At 40.1% G+C, this 13,262-nt stretch overlaps 1 protein-coding gene across 9 annotated transcripts in view; it reads left to right on the top strand.

Annotated features, from left to right (window-relative positions):
* The window catches only part of PDE1C (phosphodiesterase 1C), a 315,392-nt gene that overhangs the window by 216,540 nt on the left and 85,590 nt on the right, over positions 1–13,262 (top strand). For all 9 annotated transcript variants that reach the window (XM_068156896.1, XM_068156894.1, XM_068156903.1 and 6 more), the window contains 5 exons: positions 975–1,041; positions 3,857–3,973; positions 5,889–6,029; positions 11,138–11,238; positions 12,876–13,004. In XM_068156896.1, the coding sequence (XP_068012997.1) occupies positions 975–1,041; positions 3,857–3,973; positions 5,889–6,029; positions 11,138–11,238; positions 12,876–13,004 (555 nt within the window). The remainder of the gene's footprint in view (positions 1–974; positions 1,042–3,856; positions 3,974–5,888; positions 6,030–11,137; positions 11,239–12,875; positions 13,005–13,262) is intronic.

Raw genomic sequence — 13,262 nt, 5'->3', positions numbered from 1 at the left:
GCAGACAAAAGTAACCGCTGTACCAACCTGGAAAATAATCAGTCAGAATTGGCTTGCATGTGGGCCAGAAACGAGTAAGGAAACTGAAAGAGCAATATGGTCAGCTGCCATGGAAAATGGGGAACATCTTGTTTATTTAAGCATAGACTTTTCCTCTGATAAAGACCTGATATTAGATAGAAGTTGGATAGAATTAACCAGGTTGGAAGAGACCTTTGAGATCATCGAGTCCAACCTATCATCCAACACTATCTAATCAATTAAACCATGGCACCAAGCACTCCATCCAGTTTCTTCCTAAACACCTGCAGTGATGGTGACTCCACCACCTCCCTGGGCAGCCCATTCCAATGGCCAATCACTCTCTCTATGAAGAACTTCTTCCTAACATCCAGCCTAAACCTCCCCATGCAAAGCTTAAGACTGTGTCCTCTTGTTCTGGTGCTGATTGCCTGGGAGAAGAGACCAAGCCCCTCCTGGCTACAACCTCCCTTCAGGTAGTTATAGACAGCAGTAAGGTCTGCCCTGCACCTCCTCTTCTCCAGGCTAAGCAACCCCAGCTCCCTCAGCCTCTCCTCATAGGGCTTGTGCTCCAAAGCCCTCCCCAGCTTTGTTGCCCTTCTCTGGACATGTTCCAGCAAGTAAACATCTTTCCTAAACTGAGGGGCTCAGAACTGGACACAGTACTCAAGTTCTCTGTGTTGTCTTGCCAGGTACCCAGGCTATGAGGTACTGGGGACAGGTACTGGGGACTTTACAGTTTCAAACTAGACTATACACTACGAATGGTATAGATAACATTGATCAAGTTAGGAACAAGAAGGAAGGGAAAAAAAAACCAAATTCCAGTTAGAGTTTCCTGGGCTAAATAAGGTCTCCTGTAATGAATGGTCAGTTGCTTCTTGATTTTTGTTTGTTTGTTTTGTTTTGTGTAACTCTGTTTATGTGTTGCCTTATCTATTTTATCTTGGTAGAATGTACAGACGGACTTCAAATATGGTTGGTTTGAGCTACCCACCAGCTGTAATTGGAGTGCTAAAGGTAATCCAAATAAAAAGGCATTGGGGGGGGGCTGTGTGTGTGTGTGCAGGGTTTCTGCACAAAACATCAAGATAATATTGCAATATTTGACTTGGTAAGGGTATTTTAGTACTTGTCCTTTCTGTCTCTCTGACATTTAGATTAGTTCACATGCATTAATCATTTACTGGCCTAAGGGAATAGCCTTTCAATAAAGGGAAGAATAGAGTTCAAGGTTGTGGCCATTTTCAGGTTGTGAAGGTTATAGCTCTGTTCTAGATTAAGGAGATTAAATTGAGGTTTTAGTAACTGGAATCAATCAACCTCCCACAGGGAAGAAAGAAAACACAGATGAAAAGAGGTGGAGCAGGAAAAGGATCAGTTGCTGTGAGAGAAGTTCATTTCTTGCAATGTGCAGCTTCAGGTCTTCCAGGTGGACACGATGATCTTGAAGGTCTCTTCCAACCTGGTTTATTCTATTCTATGTAATGCAATGTTATCTGCTGCAAGATCACAACATTAACTACAGGGGGAAAAAAATCTATAAAGGAACCTTTTAATTTCCACAAGATAAGGTTTCTTTACAGTAAATTAAACTTCGGCATAGTTGAGACTTTATTTTCAATGCCATAGGACCCAAAAGTAAATTATTATATATGTGCAAGCATTAAATTAATTTGCTTCATTGACTGCAATAAGTAATTACAAAATAAAAACACTCCAAACCCAGGAAAATACTTTAAATTGACTGAGTGGATGCTTTGGGCATTGTTTCTCTTGTCCGTTTCCTAAGTTTGTTCAAGGACTTCCAAACATGTTTTCATGGTGGGGTGGAACTTTTTCCTCTCTCCAATGCCTACTGAAAATGTTGCAAAGCTGCAATTTATTACTACTTTCCTGTGACTTGGGCCACAGATCATCTCTGGAGAAGCTTGACCATACCTTTCATGTGTGGACTCCAAGCAGCTTGCAATATCAGTGCTCAGCAAACAAGTGATTTACTGGGATAGGTGAATGCCCAGCTAAATTTTCAGCATCCTTGATATGTAGTCACTAATTAATGTCTCTGTGGACTGTACTTCCACAAGAGCTCTGTGCAATCAACACCATGTGAGGAACAGGATTGTCAGGATCAGCCCGTGCTGGAGATAGCTTCCAAAAGAAGTTGGTCTCATTCAGTACATGTGAAGTCCTGATGTATGGGCAACTGACCACAGTTAAAGGCCAACGTATGTTGCATTTGACTTGAAGTCAAATCCTCACCTGGAACATGACCATGACAACATACATGCTAATTATGGTAGATAATTGTAATTTAGCATTTTTTGTATTGCTAGGCAAGGTAGCAGGATTTTAGATGGGCTCTAATGATTATGAGTACTCCACATTATGTCTATCTAATGCCCATTTCTTGCACTGTGGCCATGCATGTGTTAAACGTGGTCATCTTTCATCCCTGGTAAAACTGCCACAAGGAAGTGGGAGGTAACCTGCAACAGAGTTTGAAAGTGCAGGGAAACTTCAATGTGCAGATGCCAATCCTTAATATGTGGTTTAAGGACAGTTATTCAGATAAAACCCTGTGGGAAGTACATCAAAGTTCTCAGCAGGAAATAGAGATTGAGAGCTGGTCTTGTGCCTGATGCAGCTGCATGGCTCATGTGTATATCATTCTTCTAGCTATAACTCCTTCTGCACCTTTCCTCTTTGTTGCTAGATGGAGGAGAGAAAAGTTCACAGGGTTTCAGGAACATTCAATTCTGAGCTCAAGATTTATCTTTCTAGATAATGAGTGCTGCCAGCTTCTATGGCCTTTCCTAAGAGTTGAGATTTGCACTTAACCTTCTTGAAGAAGGTTTATAGCTTTAGCTTTAAGAACTGGGAAGTGAACTTTCCCTCCTCAGTCTCTTGACTGACCACACTGCAGCTTTAGCATATCCTTTACAACTGACTAGAACTTTTCTAGATGGAATTTGATATTTGCTGTTATAAAGATTGTTTTTTATATCACTGTTCCATTAACATTACTGGGATGTTCTCCTGCTCTGTAGTCTTCTGAAAACCTCACTGGACTAATCTTTATTAAAAAAAAAAAACAGAGAAGAAAGGAAAACTAGGGTCATGCTGTCTTTGGACAGGTTAAGGTGCAATAATCACAATTTAGGATTAATATTAACATCAGAAGGAACTAAGCTACTCTTTGGGACTAGCAAGATAGTTCATCTAGTAAGGTATTATTTTGGTTGAGTGAACCTTAAGTAGTAAAAATGTTACCACAGGTGCCTGAATTTGCTTTAAATGTAAAATCCTTATTCTGTTTTAAGCATGAGAGAAGTGTTGGAGTGCTTTGCTCGCAGTACAAACTCAAAAGAACTCTACAGAGACAGCAAAATCCAGAGGCTTTAGTATCACTAAAAAGCATATCTTGTTCTTCCAGTTTCCTTCAAAGTTAGCATTCTTTTTTGTGGACATAGTATGTGGGTAGGGGCCAAAAAGGGTAAAAATCAGGCACAGTAGGGCCACCCCGGTGCTAAAGCAAAGCAGGATTCTTGGCTTTTTGGATTGAACCTTTGCTGATTAAATTCTGGTGTGGAGAATTGCCATGTTTAGAAAATACGAGCAGCATACATGTTTTTAATGGACATGAGTCATACAATACTGATGAGTAAATTAAACCCTGCATTGCTTAAGTGGAACTGAAGAAGTTTAAAAAAAAAAGGCTAAACACTTAGATTATTGCTCTAATTCTCCATTTGTAGATGCAAAATTATAGCAATTGAAATACCATTATGAAAGAGATTAGCATATTAACTGTCTTTTCTACCCACTCTTGCAGAATGTAGACAAGTGGTCCTTTGATGTATTTGCACTAAATGATGCCAGTGGGGATCATGCACTGAAATTCATTTTCTATGAACTCCTCACACGCTATGATCTGATCAACCGTTTCAAGGTCAGTAGTTAGAATATGGATCTTTTTTTCCATCTTGGATTTTGTTCAACTTCACTCTCATCCTGCTTTGTTCCACTCAAAATGCAATTTTAGCGCTGCTTTAAAGGCTTTGTGGACACTACACTTTTCCCAGTAAGGCAGGCCATATGTTAAGTAGTACTTTTAATTGCAGTGAACAAATAAGTAGAAAGGGTTCCAAACAGACTGCCCCGTGAAATCCATGAGAAATATTACATTTCATCCAGTGGGAATGATAGTATTTTTTTTCCTGAGATTCATAGACTCTCAAGCATGCAGGCACAAAAAGAAAAAAACAGAAAATGAAAAAAAAGAGTGTGGATTCAAATTCAAATTAATCCAAAGCTGTGTGTCCAGCAGGTCAAGGAATGTAATTCTGCCCCTCTGCTCTGGTGAGACCATACCGCTGCTTCCAGCTCAGAAGTCCTCAGCACATGAAAGTCCTAAACCCCTTGGAGCAGGTCCAGAGGCCACAACAGTGATCAGAGGAATGGAACCTCTCCTGTGAGGAAAGGCTGAGAGGCTTGGGGTTGTTCACCCTGGAGAAGAGAAAGCTCTGGGGAGACCTTATCACAGCCTATCAGTAATTCAAGGAGACCTGTAAAAAAGATGGAGATATTATTTTTAGCAGGATCTATAACAACAGGGCAAGGGATGATGGCTTTAAACTAAATGAAGGTAGATTCAGACTAGGTGCAAGGAAGAATTTTTTTGCACTGAGGGTGGTGAAACACTGGCACAGGTTGCCCAGAGAGGTGATAGCCCCATTTCTGGAAACAGTCAAGGTCAGGCTGGATGGGGCTCTGAGCAACCTGATCTAAATGAGTATGCCCCTGCTTATTGCAGGAGGGATTTCACTAGATGACCTTTTGAGGTCCCTCAGAACACAAACTATTCTAGAATTCTAGAATTGTTGCAAGGGTTTGCAGGTAAGAATGCTGCATCTCTTTTCCTCTAGCTTTGAACAGGCTAAAATTTGAATGGCAGAAACATTGCTCTCAGATCTTGACTGTTCCCCCTATGCAAATACTCTGCTATCCCTTCTTCCACTGGCACTTCCACTCCTTGAGGGTCCCCACTCTACTTTGTCTGGAAAGAGTTTACAGATCTCTGACTTCTGTACTTCTTCAGGAACTGCCTGTGCCCCATGAGAAATGTTTGAAGAAGGTAACTGGTCAGAACTGCATTCTTCCCAGTTATGTATTCAAGAGAAAAGTAACAGTGCTCCTCTAACTAGGGAAGTATGAGCATTTAGGGTAATTGATGTTGAGGAGATGAAACCAGAGAACCCATACTACCAGGCGCATATGTTGCACCTGACCCTGCCTGTGTCTCCTCTCTAGAAATGCCCTGAGTTTCACTTTGAGCATGTGCAGTTTTCCTCTTGGAGACAGAAAAGTATGGCAAGGCCACAGGATGGGCAGGATGGATTTTGCCATGAGAAAACAGAGTTGTAATAAATGGTACTCCTCTTACTAGGGTGTGTCAGACTTGCTATATGATGTGTTGCAATAGAAAGTAAAGCAGAGTTACATCCCAGTGGATTGTGAAGGGAACAGACAGATACATAATCTAACGAGATTTCTCCAGGGGCAATCACTCAAATCCCCTCTGTTACTTTTGATAGTGCATATGTCTTCTAGACAGCATTTCATAGTATACCTACATGTGTGTGTTTACATATGGGAATTACTCATCCATAGTCTAATTAGGGATGGGAAAGTCAGTTTGAGGAAGTGACCAGAATATTCTCTCTCTCATGCCTCTTACCTATGTTTTAGCATGTTATTTGTGAAGTGCAAACAGCTCTTTGGGACCTGTGATCAAATTGCTCTCCTACAAATGCTAGCTGTTAAAGCTCATTATTCTGTTTCTAATTCTGTGCTGTTTTCCTCAGATCCCCATTTCTGCCCTGGTGTCCTTTGTGGAAGCTCTGGAGGTTGGCTACAGCAAACACAAAAATCCCTATCACAACCTAATGCATGCTGCAGATGTGACACAGACAGTCCATTACCTCCTTTTCAAGACAGGTGTAGTGGTAAGTACAGGAATTGGCATCCTGGATATATAAGGAGATTACAACAGGTTTTGCTCAGTAAGGAGATTATGATTATTCACAGTAGAACTGGTTTGCACTGTAGACAAACTTCATTTGATATGGCTGTACTACAGAAAGTAGAGATTTAGGATCATCTAGAAGTAGAAGGTAGGTGAAGATATCTATAACTCTGTTAACAGTGATCTAAAAGAGGATGAATGAGAAACCTGAGCTCAGCTTTTAATGGTTAGAGAGCAGCTTGTCTCTAGGCCACTTCCTTAGCCTGAGTTGATAGGCAAGTTATATTTATTGGAAAATGTTCTGATATGACCATACTTGTGAATGGAACTGAAACTCTCTGGAGGAGATGAACTCATGGGCATGTCTGCCTCTGTTGGCTTGATACAGTTGATAGATTATAAAGGTATCTTTCTCCTTTCTTTCATCATATTTCACTATTCTTTCCTTGAGTACCATTCTAAGTTACCAGCATGTAACCTACATCCCTAAATTATCCATGTCCACACACCTTTCGAAGTGACCTGCTGTTGTGATGCCTGATGTTTGAAGTGACAAATAAGAACTCTTCAGTATTGAAATGCTTTTCTAATTCCACTGCTTTCCCATTATTTCAGAGGAAACAATGTTCTGAAACATATGCAGATGCCAGGGAATGTGCAGATTCCAGATTTACCTCTCTGAAAAGGGAACTAGGAGTTGTGTGCTTGTGAGCATATGCGGCAGCTGGCACTTCAGCCAGTGACTCACTCACCTGAGCTGAGCCCTTTGCTTTTGTATTCCTACTACACAGAGCTGTACACCAAGTATCCTGTGCAGAGTGTTAGGAAGGAGCTGCACTCCAGAGGAAGTTGTGCAGTGCTTGCTGTTTCCTCGGAATAATCCTAAGCACTCACTTTTCCCACAGCCAAATGATATGGGGTATTTGGGGTAGGACTTAATGAAGCACAATAAGAAACAATTTTTCTTCTACTGGGAACAAGAGACTTGTAACACTGCATCCAACAGTGGTATTTCTGCTTTGCTTTCTTGTGAGAATGTTCTTTTTAGCACTTTGCTCTTCTTTTTTTTCTGTTTCCTTAGTTTCCACCCCACATGCATCTCAATGTGAATAGATTAATGTAGTTTGAATATGTTCTCTAGAGGCAATCAATGCTAACCTCCTGCTTACAGTAGGACTAGCTTCTAGCATGTAGTTTGCTCCCACATGGTAAAGAAGGGTAGGGACATTTCCCTGTTTTCAGACTATGCTCACATCAGTACCTTGTCCTTACTCTAATGTACGTAGTTGTTCCACTCATGGCTTTCACAGTATTTATGCAAGGAACTTGGACATGCTGGAATGCAAGACTTTGGTTTTAGAAGGTATGTTGGCTTGATTCTTCACTGGGACAAAGACAAAAACCTGTGAAAAAAGTCATATAAAAACAAAGGCAGAAAAAAAGCCTCATATATCTTGTTAAGCAATTATTTGCAATGGGGGGGGGGGGGGGGGGGAAGTGTGGTTTATTTGTTTGCTTTTAAATTTAAATAACCTCCATAGCGCTAATTTGTTCTAGAAACAGTTGTCTGGTTTATCTTTACATGCTTCACTTGATTTCCAGTTATTTCCAAGGCCCCTCAACAGCTTTGCTCCAGGCTTCTTTTTCCTTTTGTTTTCTTTTCAATTAAAAAAAATTAAAATTCTTTCCTTCTAATCATATTTACTGCCTGATAGCTTTTTAGCTTTCCTCTTGCTTTTTCCCTCAGGACAGTGCCTAGGAATGAACTTGTTATACCTGACCTTATGAACTAGAATATTTTGGGTTCTCTCATTGACAAAATGTTGAAAGAGGATTTGGAGTTACTCTGATGTTTGTTTCTCAGAGGATTGGGATACAAGCATAGCGTGCAGCAACAACTTCCAAGAGCTGACACACTTCTTGCCATTTCATTCTTTCCTTTCTTTAACTCTGTTGTTCGGCTGTGCTAATTACTTTCTTTGGAATGATTTTCTGATTAATCTTTATAATTATTAAGCATTACCATGTGATTTCTGCACCAGGGGAGGTTTAGATGAGATGTTAGGAAGAAATTCTTCATAGAGAGAGTGATTGCCCATTGGAATGGGCTGCCTGGGGAGGTGGTGGAGTTGCCATCACTGGAGGTGTTTAGGAGGAGATTGACGGGGTGCTTGGTGCCATGGTTTAGTTGATTAGATGGATGATGGGTTGGACATGATGATCTTGAAGGGCTCTTCCAGCCTGGTCTGGTCTGGTCTATTCTGTTCTGTTCTGTTCTGTTCTGTTCTATTCTATTCTATTCTATTCTATTCTATTCTATTCTATTCTATTCTATTCTATTCTATTCTATAAAGTTTAATAATTCTTTTTCTGATGCTGACAAGAATTACAGGAAAATATTTCTTGTAGCAGACCTGTAACAGTGCAGGACTTCTGTCACATCAGTTTGTACCTCCTCTCCTCTGGACTATTGTGATTGTGATTAATAAGTAGATCATCATGAGCCCTGCAAATGAGAACTGCTTTGGAATAAAAGATCATAAACTCCAAGGAAGGAAGCAGGCTAGTTATTTCAGTCTTTGCTTTGCAGCGTTTTCTTGGAAATACATCCATGCATTTTGCTAGTTTTGGAAACATTGCTCTTTCCTCTTCCTTTTTCTTTCTGTCTACATCAATCCTTTTGTTTACATGCCAGTGACTTAGCTAATTCCTCATGTTTATTGTATCTTTGTGAAAGACAATCATGCCTCATTACTCATTTTTTGTTTCCACTCTGGAAGTCAATATTTGTTCTTTCATGCCTTCTTCCCCTACCCTCTCCCCAGCTCCCACCCCCTTCGTCATGCCCCATGCCTTCTCATGGCAGAGTTCGAATATTTTGTTCTGGATTGTTTTTGACTACCCTTTAAAGATGAAAAACATTCACATTTGCTCACTCTTTTCACCTGAAACAGTATCCTGCTGCTTTCTCGATAGTTCTTGATGGCTTTGTTCTTTCAAACTAGCTCTGTGTTCCCAAGTTGAAGTCCATTACAGACTAGTGGAAGTTAATATTCCTCCTTCAGGGGAGATTGCTTCTATTCCCTACGGGCTTTCACTTTCTTGTTTGCTTTTTCTTGCAAGGTTTTAGCAGAAAAAGGAGTCTAAAAGGTCCCAATTACTCACCTGCTATTTCCCTCCAGTTAGTCACAAGCCTGTTTTGATTTTGTGCTACTTATGTGGTTTGATTCTTATATGCAGTTTGCAGCTATAATCCCAGTCTGTATTCTGAGTGGTATTCCTCAAGTACTGTTATATTTGACACCTCTTCTCAGGTGTATTACAGCCTATTTGAAAACCTGCATTACCTGAGCTTGGTCAGCAAGTGATGTTTTGATAGGGCATGCGGGTCAGTGCTTTTCCTCTACATGTCTTAGGAGATGAGGTAGGGGATCTCGAGCACAGAGCTCATTGTCTTAGTGATGTTTTAAATCTTGGGTCATAAGATCCTGATGGAGTGAGACTTGTCAGATGATTCCCAGAAGGTCTAAAGTAGATGCATGAGACTATCTGGGTGCGTCCTATAGTAGTTCTGCATGCACAATGTAGGTTTTCTCTACCTGTTCCTGAGTAAAAGTGCCTGATATTTTATATTTTTTTTCCCCCTATCATTTTCACTCTTGCCTTTGGGGACATGGCAAAGCATGGTTGAGGAGTGAAAGACCGGATCTGGATGTGTAGCCTGGAAACCCTAGTTCCCTTTTCCCTCCATTGTATTTGCCAGAAGTTGTTACTTAAAAACTGAAATTGTATTCTTCATCAGCTGTAAAGCATTACTTATTGACAAGTCAGAGCTGGAAATATAAACATCAAAGATTTCTCCACCACCAGTGCTGTCTGTTCCTGTCCTGGACCAGTGAAACAAGTGAAACATCTCTGGCCTATATTTTCAAAGTACTTTTAATGTAAGGAGGTCTTTAATACAGAGACTTGCTTCATTCTTCACTAGTTATGCAAGGATAGCTGTGAAAGGCAGGTGAAGAGCCAGATCACTTATTGCAGAGCCTCTCAGTTATCTGTGCTTCCCCTGCATGTGGTTGACAGACCAGTGGTGGTCACTGAGCTATGGTAGATATCTAGGGTAGATTTATGAAACCATACAGCCTTTGCTGGGCAAAGAGCGGTTTGCTCATGAATGTTTGTCAAAATGTTTGCAGGTTGACAGTGAACTGTTACAAAAATATTTGGCAACCACTGTGGTAAACATTTTCTCTCTGGAGTTTTCATACCAATATTTAGAGCATTTAGTAGTATTTACAAGTATTTAGAGCCTTGGTCTCTCTTGTGCTTAATATTGACAGCATGTCTCAAGTGCTACCGTTGGAAAACCAGACATGAAATGATTGATAGATTCAGAGGAAAATTACTAAAAGTATATGAGTTGTTTAGAAATCTAAGTCAAAATGACTTAAGCTTTGAAAAATAAGGCTTCAAACTAGGCAATTAGGAAAAAAACCCAACCCAAACCAACAACAAAAAAGCCCAACAAAAACCAACCAAACAAAACAATCCTCAGATGTTCCTATACATGGTAAATAAAGAATGTGACACATATCTCTGTGAGGTTTAGTTTCCCTGTTCTCCTCTTGATTTAGTGACTGACAAAGGCTGTTTGTAACTGAAAATTGGTGACATTTTTCTGTATTTGAGGCTCTTATACCCAGCTCAGCTGAGCCAAAAATACATTCCCTGGTGGTATGTGCACACCTGCTAGTATATATTGTCAAGTTCCACTTTTTGGGGGGTTTTCTCTGTCTCCTTCACACAGTGCTCTTTTTGAGGGGTATATGTTTCCCCTCTAAGCCTTGTTAGCTCCTGAAAACATTTTGTTGAAATTTCATTTATTTAGGTGAAGCTTCAGGAAAAACACTGGTTTGGGTTTTGTGCATTAACCAGAGAAGTCTGCTTTAAAACAGCTGGCAGGCTGCGGGGGAAAGGCAATGATGTGCAGCATTGACTGTCAGCAGGGGATAGCTTGCCTTAAAAGACAAAAACCTTAATGCTGGGGAAAATGACAGCTTATCTGATTGCTCTGTAATCTCTTTTCAGCACTGGCTGACAGAGCTGGAGATCTTCGCTATGATCTTTGCAGCTGCCATCCATGACTATGAGCACACTGGAACCACCAATAACTTTCACATCCAGACACGGTGAGGTCATTGTAGAACGTGGTGAAAGGTTGGGAAATGGAGTCAGGAACATTTGCAGAATAACAGCACAGCCAACGAGTAAACTGCCAGGAGCTTTTTCTTTTGGGTGGTACAGGCTGAAAGTTCATTTCTTTAGGCTGCATCTAATTTTCTCTTAGTCAGCTGTTTACAATGTAATGCATGCATTCTAGCTTCCTAATCATTGTTTCATCTTAATAATCAGGGAGAAGGAAGGTCCTAAAATATTTCTGTATAAAGTTGCTGAAGAAATTGCTGCACAAAGTGCTGTATTTTGATGAAACTATAGTTTTGGAGGAGACACTGTAATTCAACATTTTTCTCTCCTTATTGAATTTGAAGACTTAAACATTAACTGCATAAATCAAGAATTCAGAAATATCTATATTCATCAGTGAACACCACCACCACACACACTATTTTCACTTGAGTGAAAAACACCACCTGCAGCATGGGGATATGTTTAACATTACCTGTTCAGGGATATAATTTTGTTAAGCTTTGTAAATTGCTAGGCGGTAATTAGCTGATCACAAACTAGACTGGAATGGCATATTTGTTGAATTTAGAATCTTCTTCAAAGTTTTTGAGTTGGTGGAAGAGAGAAGAAGATGAAAATTCAGATGTGTGCAGAGATTGTGAAGTCTCTAGTTACAGTGATAAGTAAGCATCATGCACACTTGGGTATTTGTCAGGTGCATGGCAACTTACCCCAAATTAGGTGTCTGGAGTATGTTAGCTGAATCCTGCTGTGTATCACAGATACATAAGGCTTGCAAGGATACAACAAAAATATGCTCAGGACGGCTTGGGATCATAGAAAGAAACTTCTGTCACTGTTCTGGGCCAAGCCACCCTCCACTTCTTACATCCTCATGCCTGTAAGAACTGGCAATATACTGTATTTTCAAAATAGTCATAGAAGAATTCAAGGAAGGACATTTGTAATTTAGTTTCTGTAACACTGAACATCAGAGTGAGAGGGGAGAAAAATATGCACTGCTCTCTGTGAAGCAAAACTGAGCAGGGATTGTATAGATCATACTCACCCTCCGTTGCCATTAATTTCCACAGAGACCTCTGTATTCTGTCCAGTTTAGCCACTCATCAGTGTCAGATTTATGTCCTGGAGATTAAAATAAGGTGTAAAGTCTTACTCTATCCCATTGGCAATCACCCTTCCAGACAGCATAGTCTAGTGCACAGATGGCAGAGAGCAGTTCAATTATATCTTGCTTGCAGCCAGTTTGCTGTTCTGGAAATGATATTGGGACACACCTTGTAGTTGCTTGCTTGGGTACAACATACACAAGAGCTGGAAAACAGCCTCATGATTCAATCTAAATTTACGTATCTCAGTTCTCAGCTTGTTGTTTTTTAAACTATGTAACAAAGACACTAGGCGAGTCTCAGATGATGAAACAGATTTTGTGATGCATCTTGATCATTACTTTTCTTCTAGTCAATAACAGCAATGAACAAAGTATTACAGGTGCTCTTAATGTGTTTCTGTCTGTGCTATAGAACTAATCTTTGTAGCTGATCAATGTAGCTTCTAAACATGAGACTCTAGCCAGTGAAGAAATGTAACCTTTTCTATGTTTTCTTTTAAATGCCAGGTCAGACTCAGCCATTCTATACAATGACCGATCCGTGCTTGAAAATCACCACGTTAGTGCAGCGTATCGTCTGTTGCAAGATGATGAAGAGATGAATATTTTATCTAATCTCTCAAAGGATGACTGGAGGTAAAAATTAACATGGTTGCTGCCTAGGAATGTTGCAGCATCACCAAAGACATTGTTATTAGCTTGTTTGAATGGCAGTATGTATTATAGCATATTACATATTAGCATTTCTATTGCTGCATGAAAAAAGAGTTTTGAAAGGTGTTAGTCTTGCTTATTTTTGCATTTGGTTTTTACCTTTGGTATTAAGACTAGACTTTGTGGCAGTGGATTATAGCATACAAATAGAGTCCCACTTGATTTCTTAAGTGTCACAGG

Source organism: Melanerpes formicivorus, unplaced genomic scaffold (assembly GCF_026170545.1).
Source record: "Melanerpes formicivorus ecotype bairdi unplaced genomic scaffold, bMelFor1.0.p_v2 SCAF_35, whole genome shotgun sequence".
Lineage (NCBI taxonomy): Eukaryota > Metazoa > Chordata > Aves > Piciformes > Picidae > Melanerpes > Melanerpes formicivorus.
The sequence above is the reverse complement of the archived record's forward strand: the minus strand, read 5'-3'. Positions and strand labels throughout refer to the sequence as shown.